This window comes from Chlamydotis macqueenii, chromosome 1, assembly GCF_036417535.1.
Source record: "Chlamydotis macqueenii isolate bChlMac1 chromosome 1, bChlMac1.mat, whole genome shotgun sequence".
In the NCBI taxonomy this organism is placed as follows: Eukaryota; Metazoa; Chordata; class Aves; order Otidiformes; family Otididae; genus Chlamydotis; species Chlamydotis macqueenii.
The window spans coordinates 70676014-70701373 of record NC_141556.1 but is presented as its reverse complement, the minus strand read 5'-3'; the positions used below and the strand labels follow the sequence as shown (position 1 = coordinate 70701373).

Sequence of the window (25360 nt, the reverse complement as noted above, 5' to 3'; positions counted from 1 at the left end):
CCTGTGTAGTACTGTAAATAGGAGAAAAACTCCTTTCTTATGCATTTTGCAATCGTAACATTGCAAATTACTATACTTAAAGCCATAGTCTGATAATAATGCAGTTACAAGGTCAAAACATCTGTGTTATTTATAGAAAGAGAGCCTTCTCAGCATATTTTTTTCTGGTTTTTAACTTGTTAATTATATTCTCCACTGCCTGTCCTAAATACTCATGTAGTGTTCTTGTGCATTCTTGCTGTTCTGTGTTGGCTTAAAACAAATCCTGCAGCACAATATAACAAAAAGCTAAGAAACTAAAAAAAAAAAATTGCCTTGCAGTGTATGATCCTGCGTTGACACAACACGATGACAAAGCTTCTTTAATTGCATTAGGGCGCACTTCATCCCTGGGAACCTACTTCTTACAAAAAGTGTACTGTGGGATCATTAATTATCAAAAGTAATTGGAAGAAGAAGAGGGATAATTCAAACATCATGTAGTAGTGCATCATCCACTTAAGTCAATTGGAACTGCATCTGCTTCCACTTCAAATTTGGCTTAGGGTCCATTTTGTCTCTTACTTGAATGATGACGCCTCTACAACATCCCCTAGAGTAAGCAAGGAAAGTTTCACTACTGGCTCAAACTAAAAAGAATACATTTTGACGGTGCACTGTGGCACACTCCAGAGACCAGTCTTCCTGATGACGCAGCTGACTGGCACACAGCTAGGTCTTAGCCTGATGGAAAGTTAAGATGAAGCCAGGCATATTTCTGCATCCTGTGATTTAAACATAATGAAATGGTATCACTAACATTGTGTCTTGTAAGAGCACGGTTTTCTCTGTAGGCTTCCTGTCTAGGCACTAACTCAGCCCATTGGTGATTAAATTGCACCCTCCTATGACAATTCCCATTCTAAAGGGAAACAGTTATTTGCAAACAAAGGTCTAACTCCAGAGAAAGTGCCATGTGCAAGAGGCGATTAATAGTCGATTGAGCTTTGCAAAGAACGGAGCACATAGGAGAGACAATTGACTCACATATTTCAGAGCTACTCCCTTCCAGAGAGACACTACGGACATCTGATAGTCACACTGAAAGAAGTAACAGTGGCAGTGAAACTTCAACATTGCCAAATTATATTTTTAATTTCCCTTTCAAAATGCAGCACGTTAAGTCCTTCAGTGCAATACTTTTCATTTTTTCTAGTATAAGGTAAGTCAAAGCTTTTATAAGTCTTATAATTACAAGTCTCTATGGTACAGTTTCATTAAAAACTTTCATTAAACAACAGCTGCCCTTGTATATGGTCTTCTAATCAATTTGGTCAAACAGAATGACTTCTAATCAGCTGTTGATAAAAATAGAAGATGAAATTTTAATTCTAATAGATTAACCACAAACTCAAGATAGTCTTCAAAATCCATCTAGCTCTATTCTCCAGTGGATTTAACGACTATTCAGCAACTCATTACTAAATAGAACAAGATGAACATTTTCCAGTTCATTAAAGAAATGTACTATGTATTTTTGCATTGTCCTCATGATTCGTTACAGGGAGTCTTAATTACAAGATAATGGATAATGGTTATTAAATGCAGACTGCAGTAATGAAGCTCTATTCATTTGCGAGCCTCAGAGACTGCAGAGGGGAAAATAAAATTACTAGCTTCAAAAGATTAACGGATCAAATTATTATTCAATTTTGAAAATCTCATTCAGACTTCATAGAAACAAGAAGAGATTAAAAACTAGTATTAGTACAAAAGTAGTGCATTTATATATTTATTTTTAAATAATATCTTAAGGCTATTACCAGAATAATCAGCTTTAGATGTGATTATTAGACAAACATACAGCCAATTTAGTAGCATCCTCTAACAATGAAAACAATACATTTTTATTTCCTGAACAAATTCTATTTATGACACAAGAGCTTGCTAGCAGGATTGCACGCAGCCTCCGGCAGAAGTCAGAAGATGCACGCTAGCAGAGTGCACCACAATGGAAGGTGCTATTAACGTTTAGATTTCGGGAATGAAAAGGGGAATTTAAAAATCAACCACTGCCATAAAAAGCAACTCATTAAGTAGACTTTATCACAACCTTGTCATAATAAGGGAGTTTCATCAAGTCCATTTCTTATTCAAGTTTTCAAAAACAAGCGGAAGGAATGAAGTTCAGCAGGAGCTTCATCAGGAAACTTAGATGACGATTTAGAAACCGAGTTTTATCACCCATCTTCTCATCTTCCTATGAATGCATACACTCAGAAAATCAAGGCTACTGTTAAAATACATGCTGGGTTGCTTTCCCTTTCCTTACAGTAGGTTACATGATTCAACGAAACACTAAACCAAAGACTTAAAAAAATGAGTTCTTCAGGGTAGGCTTCTAGGCCCAGTGAGCCTGGAAAAAGCCACACTTTCCATTCTTTTCCAGTGTGTAACCACAACAGGACATTGCCTTTCAAGGCAGCGAGTCATGTAAGACTCATTGAATCAGTAAAGAGTGGAGACATCAAAGCCTTTTTGAAACACAGCAGCATTACACACCTGTTTCAGGCGAGCTTGCTGCCAACCTAGTAACCCACCTGCGTGTGATATATTACACCTGGCAAGCACAAACTGCATTGGCTTACTTTAAGCAGAGATGGAAATCTGATTAAACCTTCAGAAACGTGAACAGTGCTGCAGCCTCTGTTTGAGAAGCTCTTTCCAGTCGAGAGCAACTGCACTCTCAGCGCCGTTGGGGGCCAGACCACTTGGGCTGCAGTCACGTGTCTTGTGAAACCACGTAGAGTATTTTAAAATATTAAATCCCTTCTTTCCTGGTACTCTCACCCTGCCATACACACATGACCCTCACCCACTGCACTCCACCAAAGACCACTCAAAATACACCACCTGAACGTGCACATGCTAAAAAAAAAAAATAAAAAAATCAGTGTCTCCATAGTGTGTTGTCTGAGTCCATACCTAGAGGTCAAGATGAAGTCCATTATGTTATTCCTATTCTAGACACTCACACAGCTTTATTTATGGTAGCACCTGAGCAGCGGTGCAGAGCTCAGGTATACAGAAGCTCAGTGACTTGCCCAAGGCCTCTCAGCAAGCATTTGACAGGGCAGGGATTGAATCCTGTGGTCTCCCGAAGGCCAGAAGAGCTGCCATGACTGGCCCACCCTACCGCTATCCCCTACAGCATCTCAAAATGCTACAAAGCTTCCTGGTCCACGTAACACTGAAGCAGAGCATGAGAGCTGGAGAATCTTATTTAGATGACAGCATCCAGGAAACACACTTTGGTTCCATAATTAAGCAATAAGGAATAATAAGCAGTATAGCAATCGTGGAGTAATCACAACCTTTTGGTTGTGAAGTGCTTCAAATGCCCTTGGGGAATGATTATCTCCTGATAACTACAGGCTCTGTGATGTTGCCTTACTCTTAATAAAGAACGAGGATGCATCTGGCAGTTTTAAACAATAGTTCAGAGACAGATGCTCGCAGAGGGACAATTATGCCCTGCTACTTTGTAAGTACTTGTAATGAACACAAATATATCTTGGTTGCTGCAACTCAGATATAACAATATACGGCAACACAGGGTGAACACGTATCCTTCCAAGACTTCTCGGACTGGTGGCAAAAACAGGCATGCTGCTGAGGGGTCCTGCAAAAGCCCCTGCTGTTTGTCCTGACAAGGTAGCAACGAAAAACCAGTACATTATCAAGTGTGCATAAAGTCCCACTAGCAAGTAATCTTTCTATTTTATGAGTCTTAAGATTTACACACAATTAGCCTGACTAGGGGCGAGCAGGTTATCAACTCTCTGAAAATAAGAGGCAGGGCAAGATATAAAAGGCTAATGTAGTAGCTAATTCTTGTCAGTTGAGTCATCGTAATTGTTCTCTTACCTGTCCTTATCCTACTCCAGTGGCAAGATAAAATACATTCCCTGCTAGCTTAACTTCGCAGCTGAGGAGCATAAGAGAATGTGAACTTTAGCAGTTGCACACCAAGTAGCTTTAACTCCATCACACACTGCCAGACCACTCGGTGAGGTGCCTATCCATCTCTTCACGTGCCTGTGCCTAGGCTACTATTTTGAAAAATGCTAGCTTATAACTTGGTCTTTTGTGAACTGCCTGTTTTTTGCAATTCTTTTTGGAAAAGTGCTTGCATGGACAGGAAAAAAAAAATCACATCATAGGACTCCATGTTTAACGTCTATTTACAAAGAACACAACCTTTCTAATGACCCGTCCTATCATCTCAGCTTGCTTTTCAAGACTCAGAATGGATGCTTCCTCTCTTGTACACAACCTTTGGTAATAGGCATTCTGCAGGCCAAATGATGCCCCTAGGAACACTTACACATGCACATGAAGGGACACATTATTAAGTCCATACTTATGCAAAATTCCCTGTAGATGATATCTGAAAGAATTCAGCATTGCTGAATTATGCATAGCTCGCTAATGCACTATTACAGTGTCTACCACAGGTCTCCAGAGAATACTATTACTTAATTAGTATTAGTTTCTTGTGTGTTCATTTGAAATGTGTTTCTTTGGAAGGTTCAACAGAAAGATCCATACCACCTTCTGTTGTTTGGCTATATAGCATGGGCTCCTGCTATTTTTAGAGCATTCCTTCCAATCCAATCCTTATTTGGTACTGTGAAAGAGAAGATAAATAACTGGCATGTGCACCAGGCTCAAAGGCCTCAAGCTGGACTCTGTCAATGGTGGCTCTTGGCTTTAGGCTTCAAAACACACTAAAGTGCAGGAGGAAACATGCTCCCAGTCCCCTCCCATACTGCCAGGCAGAAGCAGTGTTGGGAGATGCCAGGATGCAGGAGCAGTTTAGGCAATTACATGCTGCTGGAACAGCCATTCCTCTTTCTCTCCAAAGAGGAAGCAGCAGTTTATCCTCCCAAGAGTGACTAGTGGGACCACAAGGAAGCTTAAGGAATCCCTGTATTCTTATCTGCTTGTTAAATTTCATGTTTCTTTACAGAGATCTCATTTTTCTTCTTTAAAACTGTGTACCATGTATTACACTCAAGGGCTTTACCGTGTATGACCTATATTAACCTTATTTCATTCTGCAGATGGCATTACTGGAACTAGTTAAGCAGTTTGCCTAATGACACATGAAGAGACAAAGGTAGAAAGAAGAAATGAATCAATGCATCCCGACACCTAATCCTAACCTTACTATAATCACTGAGAAAAAATACACCTTTCCTCTCAGCTTATCCACTCACAATGCTGTTTGCCTTTACAGACTATTCTGTGGGCTATTTTTTGTCACACCCTTTCTGATTTTGAGCAAGACATAAAATAAAACAGACACCAGTGCAAATCTCCTCTCTACTCTAGCACAAGTTCAGCTTGAGAGCGCATCCCAGCGCACCCAGGGCAGGAGGCAGGGCTGGTGGCACAGCTCTGGCCCCAGATGCCCAAAGCCTCCTCTGTCACAATACCCACAATAAAACAGAACCAGGCAGCCGTGGTGCATTTTATCCAGTGGAGAGGAGAGTGAACAGGGTCAAAGGAGTAGCAGAAACGGTACGTGGAGATAGAAACCTGTTGGTTACCATTAGCTTTAAGATGTGGCTGTTCCATCAGCTACCAAAATACGCGAAGAGTTAGCGGGAAGGGAGTAGAAGGATCACAAACAACTGAAAAAAAGCACAGATAGTGTGCTAGTGGTGAGAGTAGCTGAAGTACCTGCATGAAATCCAGTGGAAGTGCTCTGCAGCATGCATGGAGGCACAGAGCAGCAGACCTGCTCCCTCTCAGTGCCACCACCGTCTCTACAATTACACAGCGGCTACCTACAAAAAAGGCTGTCACATCTTTCAACACCTCGTTCTGACTCTTTGCTGCAAAGATAGCGATGTCTGAATTCTGCAGACTGCCCTAATGTCCAAAAGTCATCATTTGCATTAAAAAAAAAAAAAGCTGAAGGTTATAAAATAACACATTTTCTCTGTACAGGGATATGGATGTGGCCAGGGGCTAAGAGAGGGATGTTGACTTTTCCTTCTTTGGCAGAGTGTTAGTGTCCCACACAAGCTAAAGGCTTGCTGGGTGTTTGAGAAGGAACCATGACATTCTCTCATCACTTTAGCAGTAACACACAGGGTGTTGCTCCTTTATGGAGCAACACAAAGTTTGGCCTCTCCTTTCAGATTAGATGCAGGCACTCAGTTTCTCAGCACTGAGCCACAATGTTCCTGCTGGGCTGGGTGAAAAAGCAAGATGCTGTGGGAGGCACTAGACTTGATTTGAAAATCTCACCCGTTGAGCTTCCTTTATAAACACTGAATTGCATTGCATCATTTACTTGTTCACACTTAAACTAATCTAAACAATGACAAACCAACCTAAAGTGTGATATAACTAAAACAGCACTGATCTAGATCAGGCCTTTTCCCTCTTGGCATTCTTGGTTTTGGATCAATACATCTCAGTCTCTCAAAATGTTGTCCAGTACATGACATATTACAGACTGAGGCTAAAACCCTGACATATCTACCAGTAACAGCACTGCAATTTGGGAGAAAATAATAAATAGGCATGACTGCTTAGAATCACAGCACTACATGGCATATTGCATACCATGTTTCAGCAACCACATTTAGCTTTGTGCTTTTTAATGTTGATCGGAAATTTGAAACAAATATTTTCACATTAAAACTCACGTACGCTTACGTATTGTCTATTAGCTTGTAACAAAATTACTCAAATTGAAGAAATAGCTCTTTAAAATCCATTTGGAAATACTCCACAATGAACAAAGCAAGTAGAAAATCAGTCTACTTTATCAAGAAAGTGCTATGAATGTTAAAGATTTTTTTTTTAAAAAACGTACATAATACAGCCAAAATCATGACACTTCAATGTCAGTTTCAGTGTTTTTCAACACCCCATGATAAAAGCAGTTTAAGATTCTGTTCTGACTCTAACCTGGAGAAAGGCAGGATTGATTTTCGAGATTTAAAAGTCACGTCTTAATGCCACAGTCAGAATCTGTCCAGCATCCAGCCTCTTTGTCATGCAGAGGACAAACAGCCAGCACCAGCCCCTCTTCCATACTGTTCCCTACACATAAAAAGGCAGCTGGCACAGGTGGAGGCTTCAGCACTGGGGGGATTTCCAGTACCAAAGACATATCCCATGAGGAATTTGTGGCCAATGTCACACTTTTGGCTTTGCTGAAAAAAAAATATAAGGTGCCAGGCCTCACCAGACTCATCTGTGATGTGTTTGTTTCCTCCTGGTTTTCACAAATCAGGTAGAACAGGTTACTTAGGGGCTTGCAGAGAGGGCTGAATATTCCACTTCCAGTAATCATGCGATTACCAGGAAAATGTTAAGCACTTCTAGTTTAATTTTTATGATACTTGAAAGTCTTCAATACAATCAACTTGCAAGCACATAGATTCTATAATGGACTTCCTGGGTGCAGGTGTTGGGCATTCTCCTGATGCAACACATATCCAAAGGGTAACACCCTGGAAAGCCTTACCTACACACATAAGGCAGCACAGTAAAATGGCAGGCTACGGTTATTTTCAAAAGGTACGGATCTTACTCACAGTTCCTGCTTCCCAGAAGTTTTTGCCCCACAAGAGTGTTTTCTTCTTCTTTTCCCACCTTGATTATTTGACATCTGGCAAAACTGTAAAAGCCCACATGTGTAGGCTGCAATGTGGGTGAGAACTTCCAGGTACTGACAGATGTTTTCACCACTGTCAGTAGGGTTGTTTTACAAGGTTTCTAGCTCTGCAGGTAGCCTGAATACCAAAAACCCTCCAGTCCCCCTTCAATAAAAAAAAACCAACACAAACCCCTGACTGTGCAGCCATACTCCAAGCAGGAGGCATCTCTCTGCTGGGAGTCAGGGAAAGACAAAGTTCTGTTTTTTTAAGAAGTCTTTCCCACCCCTTATGCCCCGCCCCCCCATATTATCAATGGTACTTACATGGCAAAATTAACAATTTTATTTCAAAGGGATGCTCTTATGAAGGCATGTTGCTGATAAATTCAGTCAAACTTTTCTGGCATAACAACCTACTGAGCACCACTTTAAAAAATGAAGGAAATCAAAAAGACCCTTAAGCACTGTCAGAAATAGACAGCAACTCATAAAAAGGTATTTACTATGCCAAGGCATTGTTTCTCCACCTCCATTTGTCAACAGCCTATGTGCTGATCTGATCACAGACTGCAATCATGGTGAGCATCTCAAACCAACAGTACCAACAATCTAATTAAACAACTGCCTGGGTTTTGGTTAAAAATAATAGAAACTGATATAGAAATGCACATTTCGTTAGTCCACTGGCAAAATGAAGATGATATTTCAATCTTCAAATCTACATTTCATATATAGGTTTTATATTTTTAAAAACCTACACTAAATATATATCTATCATTTTGTACTTTGACATTTGACTTATTTTACTGAACTACTGTGAATGAAAGAAATTGAGTATCAAAATCTCTTTGTGTTAGATGTATATATATCCTCATAGGTACTTAGTGGCAAGTTATTAAATGTCACTATTCATTGAGACAGTACGTTTTATTTCTTTCTTACAGAAAAAAAAAAACAAACTCTATCTAACACTTGTAGCTTTGCATGGCAATATTTCAGAGCCCCCTTTGGTACCACTGGCTTCTTCATCTACACTTACATGTTCAGAAATAGAAGTGGTCAAGCCAAATACTACTTGTGTTTTAGCGAGTTGTCACTTGCCAACCTGCCACGGTAGTGATGGTGTCACCATCACACCAGGAAGCACGACCGCCTGGCCTATACCTTTCCTTCTGCAATCCTAAGCTTCTGATATAAAGAGCAAAAAGTTACAGTACTGTCTCTCCATTCAAGCTTGGTCCTAAGCATACTCTGTTTAGGTCACACAGAGCATAACAGCAAGCAAAGCTCCCCAAGGCAGCACCCCAGAGAAACAGATACTTAATGTGGACAGACAGACCCTAACCCAATAAAAGTAAAGCCTTGCAAGATCCACACTTTTAAATATGACTTCTAACAATATCTAAATTGGTATTAATTTTTCTGTAGTGACTCCAATTATTCAATGTCAGGAGTAGAATCATCAGACCATGTTTTGTGCTTCGTATGTAATCTGAAAGAAAACTATGAAAGTTTAAACATGATCTGTGGGGTTTTCGTTTTTAAGGGCAGTCACTTTTAATTAAGTACATCTTGATCATGCCACAAGATTGAAAATCAGGAAGTTTAAAACCCTGTCACTTGGCTCTTCTCTCCCCTATCCCGATAGTGACACGTACATTTCAATAAAGCAGCTGTTTTCCACAGATACTGAATCACAGCTGAAGTTACGAGGAATTACGTGTTCAGCATTTCTCAACATCAAATCACATACAAACATATCTAATAAGTATTTACATAGTCGTGGCGGTCTGGTGAGGTCCCCGATGACTGGAAGAGAGGGAACATAACCCCCATTTTTAAAAAGGGGAACAAGGAAGACCCGGGCAACTACAGGCCGGTCAGCCTCACCTCTGTGCCTGGCAGGGTCATGGAGCAGATTCTCCTGGAAACCATGCTAAGGCACATGGAGAGCAAGGAGGTGGTTGGTGACAGCCAACATGGCTTCACGAAGGGCAGATCGTGCCTGACCAATTTGGTGGCCTTCTATGACGGGGTAACAGCATCGGTGGACAAGGGACGGGCAACGGATATCATCTACCTGGACTTGTGCAAGGCATTTGACACTGTCCCGCACGACATCCTTCTCTCTAAACTAGAGAGGCATGGGTTTGATGGATGGACCACTCGGTGGATAAGGAGTTGGCTGGATGGCTGAACTCAGAGAGTGGTGGTCAACGGCTCAATGTCCAAGTGGAGACCGGTCACCAGTGGCGTCCCTCAGGGGTCCGTGTTGGGCCCGGCCCTGTTCAACATCTTTGTCGGCGACATGGACAGTGGAATAGAGTGCACCCTCAGCAAGTTCGCCGATGACACCAAGCTGCGTGGTGCCGTCGACTCGCTGGAAGGGAGGGATGCCATCCAGAGGGACCTGGACAGGCTGGAGAGGTGGGCCCGTGCCAACCTCATGAAGTTCAACCAGGCCAAGTGCAAGGTCCTGCATCTGGGTCGTGGCAATCCCAAGCACAAATACAGGCTGGGCGGGGATTGGATCGAGAGCAGCCCTGAGGAGAAAGACCTGGGAGTGTTGGTAGATGAGAGGTTCAACATGAGTGGGCAATGCGCCCTTGCGGCCCAGAAGGCCAACCGCATCCTGGGCTGCATCGAGAGGAGCGTGGCCAGCAGGTCAAGGGAGGTGATTCTGCCCCTCTACTCTGCCCTGGTGAGACCCCACCTGGAGTACTGCGTCCAGTTCTGGAGTCCCCAACACAAGAAAGACATGGACCAGTTGGAAAGGGTCCAGAGGAGGGCCACAAAGATGATCAGAGGGCTGGAGCACCTCTCCTATGAGGACAGGCTGAGAGAGTTGGGGCTGTTCAGCCTGGAGAAGAGGAGGCTTCGGGGAGACCTGATAGCGGTCTTTCGGTACCTCAAGGGGGCCTACAGGAAAGATGGGGAGAAGCTGTTCAGTAGGGCCTGTGGTGATAGAACAAGGGGTAATGGGTTTAAATTAGAAGGAGGTAGGTTTAGATTAGATATGAGAAAAAAATTTTTTACAATGAGAGTTGTAGAGCACTGGAACAGGTTGCCCAGAGAGGTGGTGGATGCCCCATCCCTGGAATCGTTCAAGGCCAGGCTGGATGAGGCTCTGAGCAACCTGATCTAGTCAGGGATGTCCCTGCTTCTTGCAGGGGGGTTGGACTAGATGACCGTTGAAGGTCCCTTCCAACTCTAACTATTCTATGATTCTATGATTCTATGATTGGAAAACATTGGTCTGAAGTGGGGTATAGCAGCGTTGCATGTCCCTTGTCTATCAACTAAGCACACTATATGCTTTGCTAGACATCTTCTGTTGAGTGTGTTAAGGCCCCCAGACATTAGCCTAAAGCAAAAAAAAAGCATTGTCTCCATTTACTTACCTATCTTTTCAAACTTAATGTGATCAAAATGACTGAGTTAAACAAAATGGTTACTAGCAACAGGACACCGTTGTTAACCAGCAAGCTAAGCTGGGTGTACATGTGTAGAGTTCAGAAGAAAAAGATGCTGTTGCATGCTGTTTGCTTCTCCAGTGTGAATTTATGAAGGGGAGGTGAAAGTGCAATATCAAATGAATTAGCAAGAATTAAAAGGATTAAAATTCCAGAAACCAATGAAGTCAAAGAGAAATGGAAAATGGATTCAGCCCTAAAAAGACAAAATTATTTAACAACTTATTAAAACAGTTCATCATTGTAATTAAAATCCAAGTGCCTAGAAAAAAAGTGCCACAAGAAAGGTAATTATTTATGAAGAGACTTTAAAAAGCCATTTATTGTGAATTTGGGAGAGAATCAGCCTGAAAGAGTTGGTAGTAAAAAGAAATTTGTTTGTTTATTCATAAAATTTATTTTGGTCTAGCATACCACTAAAAATCCCTAACATCTGCTCAATGGCAGCTGTAAGTAACATTAGGAACACTCAGCCAATTTATATCTTTCCTTTTTATTAAAAAATAAACAGCTCTTTTTAAATTATTCACTAGTAAATTAACATAAAAATCACTGCTGTAGCAACTTACATTTTGTGGAAACGCATCTGCAAGCTTTGTATGATCATGATGATCTAAACCTTTCTACATTTCACTGACCACTTTACTCTTGATGTGATGTCCCACCTAATTTAGCAAAAGAAAAGGTAGAAAACCTAAAGCCGTACCGGAGTCACAGCCGTGAATAGTACAGAACGCATCACTGATACTTCAAATGCCGTGTTAGTTACCTCCTTCCAACTTGAACAGATTCTGTTCTTACCTTTCCTTTGCCTTCTGCCATTTAGAAATTCAGCTCAATTATTCTCAGATCCTCTCCTGCTTCTGTCTTTTATGAACCAGACATTAGACAACAACCTCAACTGGCAGAACCCTTCTCTGAATTATTTCTCAGTAACAAAATGCAGCGGTGATACTAATTAATAATTATTTGTTCTCATCTGCAGCATTTTCACACATAGACTGCAAAGTGCTCTGCACGTTCCTGTGTTTCACTCCAAAATTGTGTTCTTAACACAGGGCGCAAGAACCCTTCAAATCTAAAGTCTTCTCTTTACCACTCACTAACACTTTTTTTTTTTTAACTTTATCTCTTGAACATTTCATCAGAAGAATATATTACTTTCTTCCTAGGTTTCTCTCCTGCCTTCACTTCTCACTTCCTGATACAAGCAAATGAACTTGCCAAGAAGTTGTTCAAAAGTACAGAGTAGCTCTGTTCCTTTTCCTAGGATTTTTTTGTTTTACTTCTAAGCAACAAACCAGCATTTCTGCAGTACACTCTGGAGACAGCTAGTTTAAAGCTAAGTGAGCTGAAATTCTAAACCAGGCGCTGGAAATCGCTGGAAATGGCATCGTTATAATAGCACAGTGTCCATCCAGCTGAAGCTCCTGGAGGAGCCTGCCTCGAAGCTGCCACCCTGCTGCAACTGGCAACCAAGCAAACTGCTATGAAGCTAAATTTGCTTACCTCCAGAGCAGCTGCAAACACAGTACCTGATTACAACATAAATGGAATCAGTTAGCTATCAACAGCATGTATATGATATCTTGTTATCAGAGCACCACCTGAAAATGCTATCCCTTACTCTTCCTGGGGACTAGAAGTCATGAGAAGCAAGGCACCCCCTTCCATCACACCCCACCCAAGCTGCTTTCTTGTCCTGGATCTTGAGTTTGTTTCAAAGCTCCATTTATGCGTAAAACTTTGTGTTTCCTTTGAGCTCTCTACACATCCATTTTCCAGGACCACTGGGAAGGAGGCTTTCGAAGATGTATGATTCATAATTTTGTATTGCATAATTTAAGTTTAATGTGCTGCACAGAATATGGAACATCATCATCTGTTTCCTTTTTGGTCCATTAAAGATGAATTAACAAATCTTCTTGATACACTACATGACTTCACCTCTGCGATGTTTGGGATAGGCTAGTAAGCTGGACAATGGATTGTCAATGTAACTGCAAAGGTGATGGAAGGAAGACTTTTTGCTTAAGAAAAAGTCCTGTCATCATCAAGGAGGAATCTTTTCTACGTCTTAGATTCAGGGAGAACTCAACTTGAGAAATCAGCTGCAGTTGTACACTGCAGGGAAATCACTTTATAGCACAAATGCTAGAGGGGAAGAAACATCAAAGGTGCAAATGACAATCAGATGTCAGATCCCTGTTGACTTGCCATGAGGACTATGGACTTTGCTGTCATCTTTGGCTTTGAAAAAATTATCTCAAAAGCAGGACTATTACAGACAGCTCTGGGAAAGCTACTGTCTCTGGTAACTATAAAGTAAGCATAGTCAGAAACTAGAAATTGTCTCATCTGAGAGATGCTGAAATTAAAAACTACCATTTCAGAAAAGGAATTTGAAAAATATAAATCAGGAACATTTCCCAGGGCATGAAATTCCATAGTATCAAAGAAGGGAATATCTTCCCTACTTTTCAACATCTTCCCAACATGGTTTGCACTTTGGCAACACAAATCAAATGAGCACAGAAAGCCTGGGAGGCAGGCTCCAAGTAACCCAGGTACCTACCAACGAAGTTCAAGTCCCCTGTGCAACTCGCCAAAAATACTGCAAGCTGGAAAAAGCCATGGAGCTCTCTTTCTGAACACCACTGTAATGAGCTCGTTCCTGAAGAATATTGCTATATCCTATGTTCATACCCTGATAGAAATATTTTCCTTTAAGAAAAGACTGACAAAGTCTATTAAGAAGGCAGTTTAAATTCCAGTTAAAAACTTACATTTATAAGGAAGGGAAAATGTTAAAAACAAGCATAAATGTTTGCATCTGAATAGGCAGTCCTGTTTGTGAGGAATACATTTGTAGTATCATGCAACCTGGCAGTCAGCTTGGGTATTCAGCCTGGTTCTCTGCACTTAATGATGTAACAGTTTGAAATACAGCATCAGCACCATTAGGACATGATCTGTGAAAAGTTAAAAGTCTTTATGTTGATCTCAGTGTGTTTTAACATCCAGTTTACCAGTAAGCAAACTATCCATAACTTCCTTATGGCAAACTTCTTGTTTTGTGTGACTAATTTTAGTCCCAATTTTATGTCTCAATATGTGTTTCACTTATGTTTGTGTCCATCTCTTGTTATGCTTGTTTGTTTTCCACTACATTCATGTTCCTTGTGATTAAATGGGTTTATTCAAATGAGTGTCCGTAGTGTTTTAAAATAACCTATTGTTGTTCAAGATCACATATTCCTAGTGTATTTTTCCATTCAACATCTTTCTCTTTAGAAGTCTAATTTCACACTTCTGCTGTCATGAGCATATATACCTTCAAATTAGATAAGCCTTGCCACCTTAAAAAGCAATAAAAAAAATCCCAGGACCTACAACCCTAAAATCATGCTTAGTTTATTTCCACATCTATATTAAGTTTCTTTTAAGAGACTGGATTTTCTAACTAGTGTTCCTACTTGCAATCTCTTAAAAGACACTTTAATATTTCATAAGCCAATTTTGTATAATTGATAGATACAGTAAATTAAATATTTATTTCTATTTTTCACTGGTTTAGTAGAATTTAACACCTGCTGCTGACAGAATAAAAAAAAAACAATCTGAAATATCAGAGAAATAAATAGTACCCTGTTCATCTATTGGCTTTACATAATATTTCCATGTTTTAAAATTGCATTCTCTCAAATCATTACCTTCAATACCAGAGCTTCACAGATGCAAAGTTTTTTTGCTAGGAAGCTGTGTTATTTTGACGGCATGTTTGACTAGAACTATTCATTGTGCAACGATTTCCAAGTCTGAGATTACATGAAACTTCAGAAGTTTTAACTCAAATTCTAACAAATTATTTAACATAGAAACAAGGTTTCATTCACGGGGAAAATTAACGCAACAGGGGTGCTTTCTCACCTCTCTGCATCAGTTGTTATAAATTGAAAGCATATCATTTAGATATTCCTTAATTAACACGCTCTGCAAAGATTTTTACTATCAGCAAAAGAAAAATGCTATTTAGGCATTTAGGGTAGTTTGTTAACAGAAGATTGACCCCTCTCAACAGCATGTTATACTGTCAAGTACACGCCTACTCACTGTAACCTACTATTTCACAACCAGTTTCAAAGTTGGAACTGGTTCTATTTGTTATGTGGGATGGTGGAGGGAGAAAGTCAAGTGGTGGTGTGGATAACACAAAATCAAACAAACAGGTACAGAGCTGACAAAGGTCATCTGTTTTAAGCTGGTATTTCTTCCTTGACTTCAGTAGAGTGTGTATATTGCTGTTTTCTGATTACAATAGAAGGCCATTAATAGAATAGACCTTTCACAAAATTAGCAAACTGAATTGCCAGGCATCTTGGTATGACAAATATGAACGGCCCCAGGTAACTATCTCCCCTCAGATACAGCTGTATAGGCCAGTGCACAGTTCAGCAAGCACATAAATAAATGCATAACAAAATGTGGCACTGCATGCACGTCTGGGTTTCTAGCACGACAAACTGCAAACAAATGAGGTTTTACTGTATACACTCTCTTTTTTCTCTTCGCAGACTCTCTGTATCTTTTTTTCTTGCCCAACATCTCCTAAGTATTACTTCTGTCCTCTACTTACCCATACAGGGCTCTGTTGCTCTTTTGACTCTACTGAAAGGACTTCTCATAAGACTCTGCCCTAGAGTTCCTAAACCACTGTCCGTTCCTTCACTTCTGATTCCCTATACATACGTTATTGAGTTCCAGAGAGATTTTTAAGTCTCATTTTGCATTCCTTCAAGGTCTGCTTTACTCAAGCCTAACTTTTTGTGTGTGTGTGTGTGTTACTACTCCTTGTATGGAATCTCATCAGTAATTCAAACCTGAGGATATTGTGATTGCATTGTTAGAACTTTTCAACTCCAAGCTTATCTATCACCTCTACATTATTTCTAGTGATTAGCTGCAATAGGCAATTACATCATTGAAGGGAGCAGCCTTGTACTGCCTTACAGAACATGCAGATATCTGCATTTTTATACCACTGGCTTTTGTATTTCCCCCAACTCTACACCAGAACAAATGAAGTAACTTGTGCCTGTAGAGAGCTCTTTTAGACCAATTGTATTTAAAGACCATCCATCTTTCGATCTAACTCCTAATTAAAAAACTTTTTTTAGTCCATAATATCATTCAAAATTTTGAGATAGACTGTGTCACCCTGACCTGCTCTGTATCTTGGTTTTCCACGATGTGTTTTGTGCTCATTCCTTGCACTAAACTTTCAGTGATGTTAACTACAGCTCTGAACATGCAGAACAACCACACTATGCAGAATGCAGGACATCTTCTGCAGCAAACAGACAGGAAAGTTATCAACTAACAATATAATTCTGTACCATTAATTACTGTCCTGATGAGCCTCTTACAGCAGCCAACTGCAACCACTTCTACATATTCAAGACAGTTTCCTAAAACAAGACAGTATTCCTAAAACAACATACAACGCTGCATCTGCATGATGCAAAGTGCTGAAGTTGTACAAACTCTGCAAGTTCAAATTTATCTATGAATTCTGAAGGAATGAGTAGATCTTTGCACAAATGAGGTATTGTTTGCACACATGCATGCAGACAGAAGAGAGCTGACATAAACATCATTTTATACGTTCTCAGTAAACTGACAGAAATTCGGAAATGTTCTCATGCCCACGCTAGGGGCAATCTGTACTGCCAGAAGATCACAGCCAAAGAAAATTGGGATTATTCTCTAGCATTTGGGAGAACTCTCTGCACTGTGCTTTGTTCTCTGAAGATAAGCAGTCAGATGCAAAAATACGCTGCATTTCAACATGCAGCTTCCCCAGCCAGCGAGAGCAGCTCAGCCAAGCTGGAAGAGCAAGCGATCCCCATCACACCTTGGACTCACTCTGGCTCCTGCTTGGTTGGAGGGAGAGAGGAAACAGCCATCAGACTGTGACCGAGAAAGCCTGAGTCGCCAGCCAGGGAGTAAGTCCTCTTCCCACTCATCCAGAAGATTGAGGACTTAATAGTTTGCCCCTAGGCCTATACTGGACCTCCAGACCAGAGCTTAACATCATTTGTCACCCTGGAAAGCACTCAGAAACCGTTCACATCTGTAGAAAGGAGCTGCCAATTTTGACCAGCTCTGCTTTGAGAATATGACAGCCATGCATTGCCCCTGATCTCTGAGAGACCTTTTACAGGGTAAAGTGTACCCGTTACAGATACACAACCAATTGTATTGAGTTTATAGTGTTTCAGATGTGTAAAATGGGACACAAACTAAAATCTTGTTTTATATGTGTTACCAAGCCTCCTCGTTTGTTTTGCCTTTCAGCTGGAAATGCTCTGGGCTCTAATAACTGACTGACTTAATATCAAATTACATATGAAGTTGCAGACACATAATTAAATTAATACATAATACAACTCACATGCTGTTGAGGGGGACCCTCAACTTTTGGTTTGAGCGTGGGATTTAAAGCCAGGAACTCACAACTGATCTCAGCTTGACTTTTGACTTGTCTATTATGGTCTTTGCCTCATATTTCAGAGGGTGATCGTAAAATTTCTTCTGCTAATGTCAGTATGTGCTTTGAAGACGTAAAGTGCTATCTAAGTGCCAAGTATTATTACTTATTCAGTAGTCTTGTTTCCTATGTTAGTTGCATTTGCGCAAAGCATGCCTAGCTTTTCAGTCAAATTTTGCTGGTTTGGTTTCCTTTTTTCTCTTTCATTTTTCATGAAACATTTGCTTGGTAGAAGTTTTAGATCATGGCGGCCCACATCCAGCAGTAGGAAATTCATCCCTTGCACTTAAGACAGATGCTAGCATGTTTATAGCCACACCACCTAACCTTGCTCAAAACAAATCTTTGCAAGACAGTGCTCAAAACAACAATAGCTATTGGTACCTCAGAATTTGTCTTCCCATTATTGATACTAAAAATGGATATGCACCAATATTAACTACAGTATAAAAATCTTACTTAGAGCTGTGGTAAAAGCCTTGTGTAGCCAGGAACTATTTTGTGACATTCCAAATCACATTTCTTGGACTCTCTCTTCTTATAATCATTAAACTGTGATATCCTCTCTTAATTCAGGACTAGGCTTTGGTGCAGTGGGATGTTCTGGTCTTGAGGATTTTTGACGAAACCTCTTCTTGCAGTACTGCTGTGTTCTGAGTTTTCTTTGGGGGAACCTTGTGGCAGCACTCTCTGCTTTTAGAGACAAAGACTGGATACTATACCCCCGCTGCCATAGCAGGGACACCTTCCACTAGACCAGGTCACTCAAAGCCCTGAACCTGGCCTTGAACACTTCCAGTGGGGCATCCAGAGATCTTATTACCTCAGCCATCTTCTGCTATTTTTTGCAGGGTTTTTTTGTGATGAAGACTTTAGAAGTTTGTTTTATTTTAGCACTAACTCATTCCCTTTGTAAATTCAATTTTCAGTATCTCAACTTACAATTTATTTGACTAACTACTTAACAACCTATGAAAAAAATGTTAAATATCCATACGTTTAGTAGAGCTGCAGAAGAACATACATCACTCCTTCCTGATCTTTCCACATGTACTTGTTTAGATATATATAATGAAAACAAACATCTTTCACGTGTCACTGCTGTGTTTCCCTTAGCTTCCTAAAGCTTCCCAAAGAGTGATGTAAAAGGACCTGTACTATCAAGACCTATCAAGACTATTAAAGGTTGTAGAACACTGGCACAGGTTGCCCAGAGAGGTGGTGGATGCCCCATCCCTGGAAAGGTTCAAGGCCAGTTTGGATGGGGCTCTGAGCAACCTGATCTAGTTGGGCATGTCCCTGCTCCTTGCAGGGGGGCTGGACTAGATGACCTTTGAAGGTCCCTTCCAGCCCAAACCATTCTATGATTCTATGACCAGCTTTCACAGGCAAAATGACACAGATGAAGTTTTCACTTTTAAAGAACATTTGCTTAATTACTTCCTCCACATCTCCCCAAGTCTGCATATTTTAATTAATATGAATTGTTACACAGAACAATAAAGATTTTGTAATTAGGTAATATGGTTAAAACGTGATTTTCCAAAATAAAAACCTTATGTATGACTGAAATACACAATTAAGTCATCCACATCTTTACTGAAGCATTCCTTTCGCACTGCAAGTTCATCATCTTTCTCTTCCTTGTCTGGCTTCCTTGTTAGTTTCTGATATTTGTGTCAAAAAATAAAAGTTAAAAAATGGCCTACCTCTCATAAGAGAACTGTGTACAAGATATGTTTTTTTTAAAGACACCATTATGAAGAAATGTAGAATAGTTACCACTGGTATGCGGGTGTCAGGTATTCCCATTTGTGTTCCTTAGGACTGTGTATTCCAAGACGCAACAGAGACACAGATTTCAGTGACTCCCGTAGAAATGGAGGTGATTCACACAAGTATACACTAGACAGTGAAAATCACTAATTAGTTTGCTCTACTCATTGTCTGGAAGCCGTCTGGTAGAGTCAAAGATGCAGTCAGTTTCCCTTGAAAAGCTCATGTACTCAAACCACCATCAAGACTTCAAGAAGCTCAAGAAATGGCAGTGGACATTATAAACCAATGACCAAAAATTCCCTGATTCAGTGCTGAGATTTTCTCTCAATCAACTTTCTGAAAACAATGTGTTCCTTCGAGAGTGACATAGAGCCACTAATGTGCAATCCTACCTGCTACTATGTACTCCTTAGCACTGCAAGGATTATTCTTGTCCTTAGAGGGCTGTCAGCCTCTTTCACTCAGAAATAGGTTCTTAAATATTCCAGAAGAATTTGTGGCATGGCAGACAAGTCTGTAAAGGTACATTTACAAAAATTCAAGAGAATTGGGTGCCTGCTCCCATTCTGATGCCTTTCTCCTTATGTGTTGTTCTAGAGAAGGATGAAAAAGTAGTCATGGTACTTTGGAGATAGGATTTCAGACACAGGAGGAGCCAAGAGCCACTGCTTCAAAAAGAGGCAAATTATTCTCATACCTCCTTCTGAAGCAATGCTTTTTCCTAAGTTCTCACAGGTGCAAGCATTAACATCTTGTACACAGGCATGTTGTGCAAAGCACCATTTCTACAGCTGGTCTCCATTTCCAGTGCACTGCTGGGACCTGCACGTCCCAGTGGGCTCAGCCTCACTCGCTGGTGTGCAATGAATGGCTTCTGCCGAGTCCTGCAAGGGCTGTGATTCAGACTACAGCTGTTTGCCTACAGAAGCGGCCTATGCAATCTGATTTGAGTATAAAAGTACATGGGCACACCACCCCAGTCTGAGCATGGTCCTTAGCGTTCTTTCAAAGTTCCAGTCAATGCAGAGGTGCACATTTTACCATCCCTTTTCAAGTCAGTGATCTGTGCAGATGGCCTCATGTCCAGTGGCTGAACCCCCACCTGCTAGCCAAACGGGACCAAATGTAACATGCTGTGGTTCCCAGCATACACCAAGAACTCCTCAAGCTAGCACAAGGAAGACCATATACAAATTTTGGAAAGTTATCTGGGAGAGGAGACATTTGGGTTGTATTCCCTGTTCAGTTAATTGCTTTGTGCAAAGCAGAGCAAATTTATCAGGAGCAATTTTATTTTGCTTAAAAGCAAATACACTGTAAAATTGACCTCTGTGTGGGAGAAGAACCTCAGTCAGAAAGACCAGGTCCCAGACATCCAAGGCAAGCTTTTTAACCACAGAGCTACTGATAAATCAGCATTGTGTTACTCTCTCAGCCTTCTGAGTCTCACAAATGAGACACACAGGAAATACATATATTTTATACACAGGGTGCAAGACATCTAGTGACTTTGCTCTTTGGGATCTAGATGAATGTGTGCATGCTCAACAAGGGCAACATAAACATCTGTAAGTCTAGGATTTTGTGCTCCCTTCATGACAGGCTCACATTATGAAGTGCAGTTTAAGAACTGCACACCATATCCGCAGTTGCGCTGACACAATCATGTGCAAAATAAGGCTGTAAACCAGATTACTGAGTCTGTGGTCATTTAAGAAAAAAAAAAATGCCAACTAAACACAAAAAACACACAGCAAACTAGTTAACCCTTTTCTGGAGTAATTTTCAACTTTGAAAACTCAGCTTACAATGCAGCATGGCAAACACTTCTAACAGCACAGCTGAGGGAGCAGTAAACTGTGGTGTAAAGGACAGGAGCAATTGGCCAGGGGCAGCAAAAACTTCTAAAGTCAGTTTTGCAGTTGAATCCACCATACTGTTAACTAATTTCCCCATATAAAACTAATTACCAGGGTCAAGTTTAGCAGCGTTGTTGCTTTTTTATCTTCAGATAAATGATGCCAGGGGCTGCCATATCCACAAGAGTATCTGGGGTTTTTCCTTCTTTATTTTAAATGATGTCAGTAGTTGAAAAAAATATATGGATACTAAAGCTAGAATTTAAAACTCCTGGGCCAAATTATTTTATCCTCAAAATGCTACAAAGATACAAACCAAACAAAATTCAACTGGAATTTGAGGTTCTTGGCAGTTCTGAGAAGTCAGAGTCTGAAAATCTGACCCTCAATACAGGTACATAGGGCACCAATAAATTCTTATTTTTATACCTACCCACAAAGAAAAAGCAAGAGACTGAAACAAGGAAATTACTGCATATATTCAGATGGGCAAATATCTTGTAAAATGAATAACTATGTAAGTAAAATCATTAACAATAGAGCCATCTGCTGTATTTCAAAAAAACTACACCGGCAAAAAAATCTGAAAATGTTAAAATGCTTTACAACCTGATTTTTCACCGGTCCATGTTACAAAAAGTGATCCTAATGATTAGTACATCTGTTTAAATGACAGGAAATGTGTATTTCTTACACCTCTTCTAATTAAAAGCAATATTTACTCACATAATACTGATCCTCTGTATCTAATGATACTAATTGACATCGTAACTGAGCATGTAAAAAACCTGAAATGCTTCCCATTCTATTTGAAGTAGATAAGCATAGTACTGTGTAAGGAGACAATGAGGTCACGAGCAAGTTGAATGTTTATTTAAATACTGACAAGACACTTGGATGATTTTTTTCTTTCTCTAAAATAAGAAGAAATTTCAGGTCTGAAGAGCTTACAGTAGAAAAAAAAAAATCAACACAAAAATGAGGGAAAGTTTAGAAGACAGACTAAGCCAAGTGGCTCTTAGTATATCTTTATATAAAAAAGATATATATATATTAAGATCACTTCTGTCTACCAATATAATTGAAAAGCCCCTTTCAAGCACAGTGGAAGAAGCAGGTGTCTAGAAGAGAGTTCAAAGAACACAGCCTTATCAGTCAATTCCCAGTTTTGCATCTTAAAGATGGTATTAAAACACAGCCCTAAAATCCTGGTTAAACTAGAGAAAACTGTACCAGCACAGACCCAAAGCTGCAGAGAGAACATACTGCTGTAAATTTGGGCTCAAATGAGTGCTTCACTACATTCACTCTACAATGGCCATAGCTATGCAAAAAAAAAGTAATACCTACAAAGTATACATAGCCCCTAAAAACTCTGTCCTGCACATGGGAATGTGTTTCTTAGCTGAAAGGTTCAGAACAAAAGACAGACAGACTTCTAAACATCTGGTCAGACACAATCAAGTTTTCAAAGACAGAGAAGACTGAATATGTTTTGAAACGCCAATTAATTGCCAGTAGTGAGTGCCACTGCTTTTGAGTGTGCCAGTTAAAACCAGCTCATCCCAGTGTCTGCTGGAGTGCGTGGTGGTGTTCTCCTCACTGCATTTCCAGTACAGCTGGTTTCCTGAATTGCAGTCTCACAGAGCTGGTTAGAAGTGATCACAAACCAGAAACGAGAGCTGTCAGCATGAATCTTCACAGGGAAGTTCCCCCTGCATTTAAAATAAGCTTACGAGCCATCCACCTACACGACACCAGTAGCTCACCACAATTGCCTGGATAATATGTTTATCTGCCCCAAATGTATGTGTCCTTATTAAATATATCAAGGATCAGACGTTTGACAACAAAAATTATTTGTTCTCTCAAATTCTGTCATTTAGCTGTTTTAAGTGTTATTTAACATTTCAGGCAGGTTATACAAAACAAGTGACACTTCATTACTACACCTGCAACTTCAGTGATTGCTGCATAATAGTTTATTTCTACTATCATCAAAACTAAACTTTCACGACTAGAATTTTTTAAGCTTCATAAATAATATAGCAAAGACATTCTTAGCTTAAAAAGAAAACCACATATATTTACCTGCCATCATAGCTATCATACTGGCTTTGTAGACATTAGCAAGGGACCCCAGTTCACCTGTTGCCAAGATTGTTTTCATATGAGCTTCTCCACAGGCCTCACGGCACTGACGGATCTCCTCATAGAGACCTGTGGATGAAAGCATGTGAAAATGACCAAAGTTGCCTGAGAGACATTTTCAAGTATGGCTGTAATTTCCACTTGTGGATTAATTTCCAATCTTATAATTAGTCATAGCACTCAAGAACTTAAGTTTTTAAGTTCAATAAATTACATGACTGGAGGTAATTAACAATGCCACACAGTTTCAGACTTACCTTAATAGCTATTAATGTCAGTTCCCTCAAAACTAAGAATGTGCACAGTATGCCAAACACTCATGAATACATCAGGAGTAAAACATGCTATGACAGTCAAGATTGATTTTAAAAGAGCTTTTCCAGCAACAAATACGGCAGCACCTTGAATCAGGACTCAGGGACAGTTATGTTTTCCTGTCCACATGACATCATCACCCTCTTTGTCCCCTTCAGCCACATTTGCCACAGGGCTCAGCCTAAAAGACACCAAAGGTGTGACCAAGTTGTCTAATTACGAACATTAGTGCCATCTGAGGTGCCATGGCATATCCCCCTCAGCTTCCAGCTGCCACTTTTGGAGGCTCCAAATCTCCCTTTGGTTTCCTGCTATTCCCCCTAGTACCACGGGATCAGCTTGGGAAGTCTGATTATGGAGCTCAATATCTGTCGTTAGGCATCTGAATTCCACATTAAGCTTCTTGAAAACAAGGATTTCCTGAAAAAGATCAGCGCGGTTCGCTAACATCCCTGGTGAGGAGAGACTGAGGCCTGGGATCACACCTCAAGGATCAGCAAATCCTCACGGATCTGTGTTTACAAGCCACCTCAGGTAGTTGCATTGCCCATAAGGTTACCAAGGACCCAGACCATCCTGTGCCGTGACCTCAAATGACACTGGCAAAGGTGAAGGAAGCACCATGGCAGGAGGGTCAGCAGGACAAAACCTGTCTAGCATGCTGTGGAGCTACAGCTCGAAGGGCAGAGCTGGACCCTTGCTTCTGATGCCCATGCCATCAGTTCAGGAAGGTTTGTCATGGCCACTGTTGTACACACAAGCATTGCCACTCACACTGAGACAGCAGGACTGACTTATAGAAAGCCTTTTAGATTGGAGATAAAGCAGACTGTTACCTCTGTATCTTCCCACCACTTGGAAATCAAAAAGCAAATCCTGCCCTGAAGTTGCCCCTCCCTCCTCGCAGAGAGCTCCACCGCCTCTTGCTGTCAAGTCTGTTTTCTGACCCACAGTTCTCTTAGCTCTCATCTCCAAGCAGCTAGTGTGTCCCCAAGAGAAACCAGCCCACATCCCAACTGCTCACCGCTTCTCAGTGAACTGCCACTCGACCAGCCAGCCACCGGCTGCAGCCAGAGAGAAGCAGGGACAGGGAGGACAGGCCGGCATCTGGCTGCTCACAGACGTTGTCCAGAGCAGACCACCCCATCACAAACTCCTGCTTTTGGATTTGCAGAGTTTCATGGGCAGAGGCATGCTTAACTTTCTAACAGTTTTATATTTTCACAGACTCGGTAAGGATTGGAATAAGTTTGTACATAACCGACTGTAAAAAGGCCAGAACTTGTGGACCTGGTCAGGTAATGTGACACGAGAAGCACAGGGAAACCCTTTTTGGTGAAATTCAGCAGTGCTCCCAAAATTTTAAACATAGGGAGATTAAAAGAGATAAAAATTATTGAAACACAGCTGTTAGAAGCTGGCCACTTGGAAACATTTAAGACCCTTCCAGAGTAGAAAGAAAAGAAGCTCTTACAGTGTACACCCGCCATTTCTGGAATTTGAACTTAAAAAAGAAGACACAAAATAAGCAAACAGGATCTTTTGCAAGGGAGTCCTTTTCACAAATCGT

The 25360-nt window shown here is 40.6% G+C and overlaps 1 protein-coding gene across 1 annotated transcript in view; it reads right to left on the bottom strand.

Moving 5' to 3' along the window:
• Positions 1 to 25360, bottom strand: part of DERA (deoxyribose-phosphate aldolase) — a 54310-nt gene that overhangs the window by 6427 nt on the left and 22523 nt on the right. Inside the window, exon 6 of the mRNA XM_086756093.1 lies at positions 23416 to 23544. Coding sequence (XP_086612219.1) covers positions 23416 to 23544 — 129 coding nt within the window. The remainder of the gene's footprint in view (positions 1 to 23415; positions 23545 to 25360) is intronic.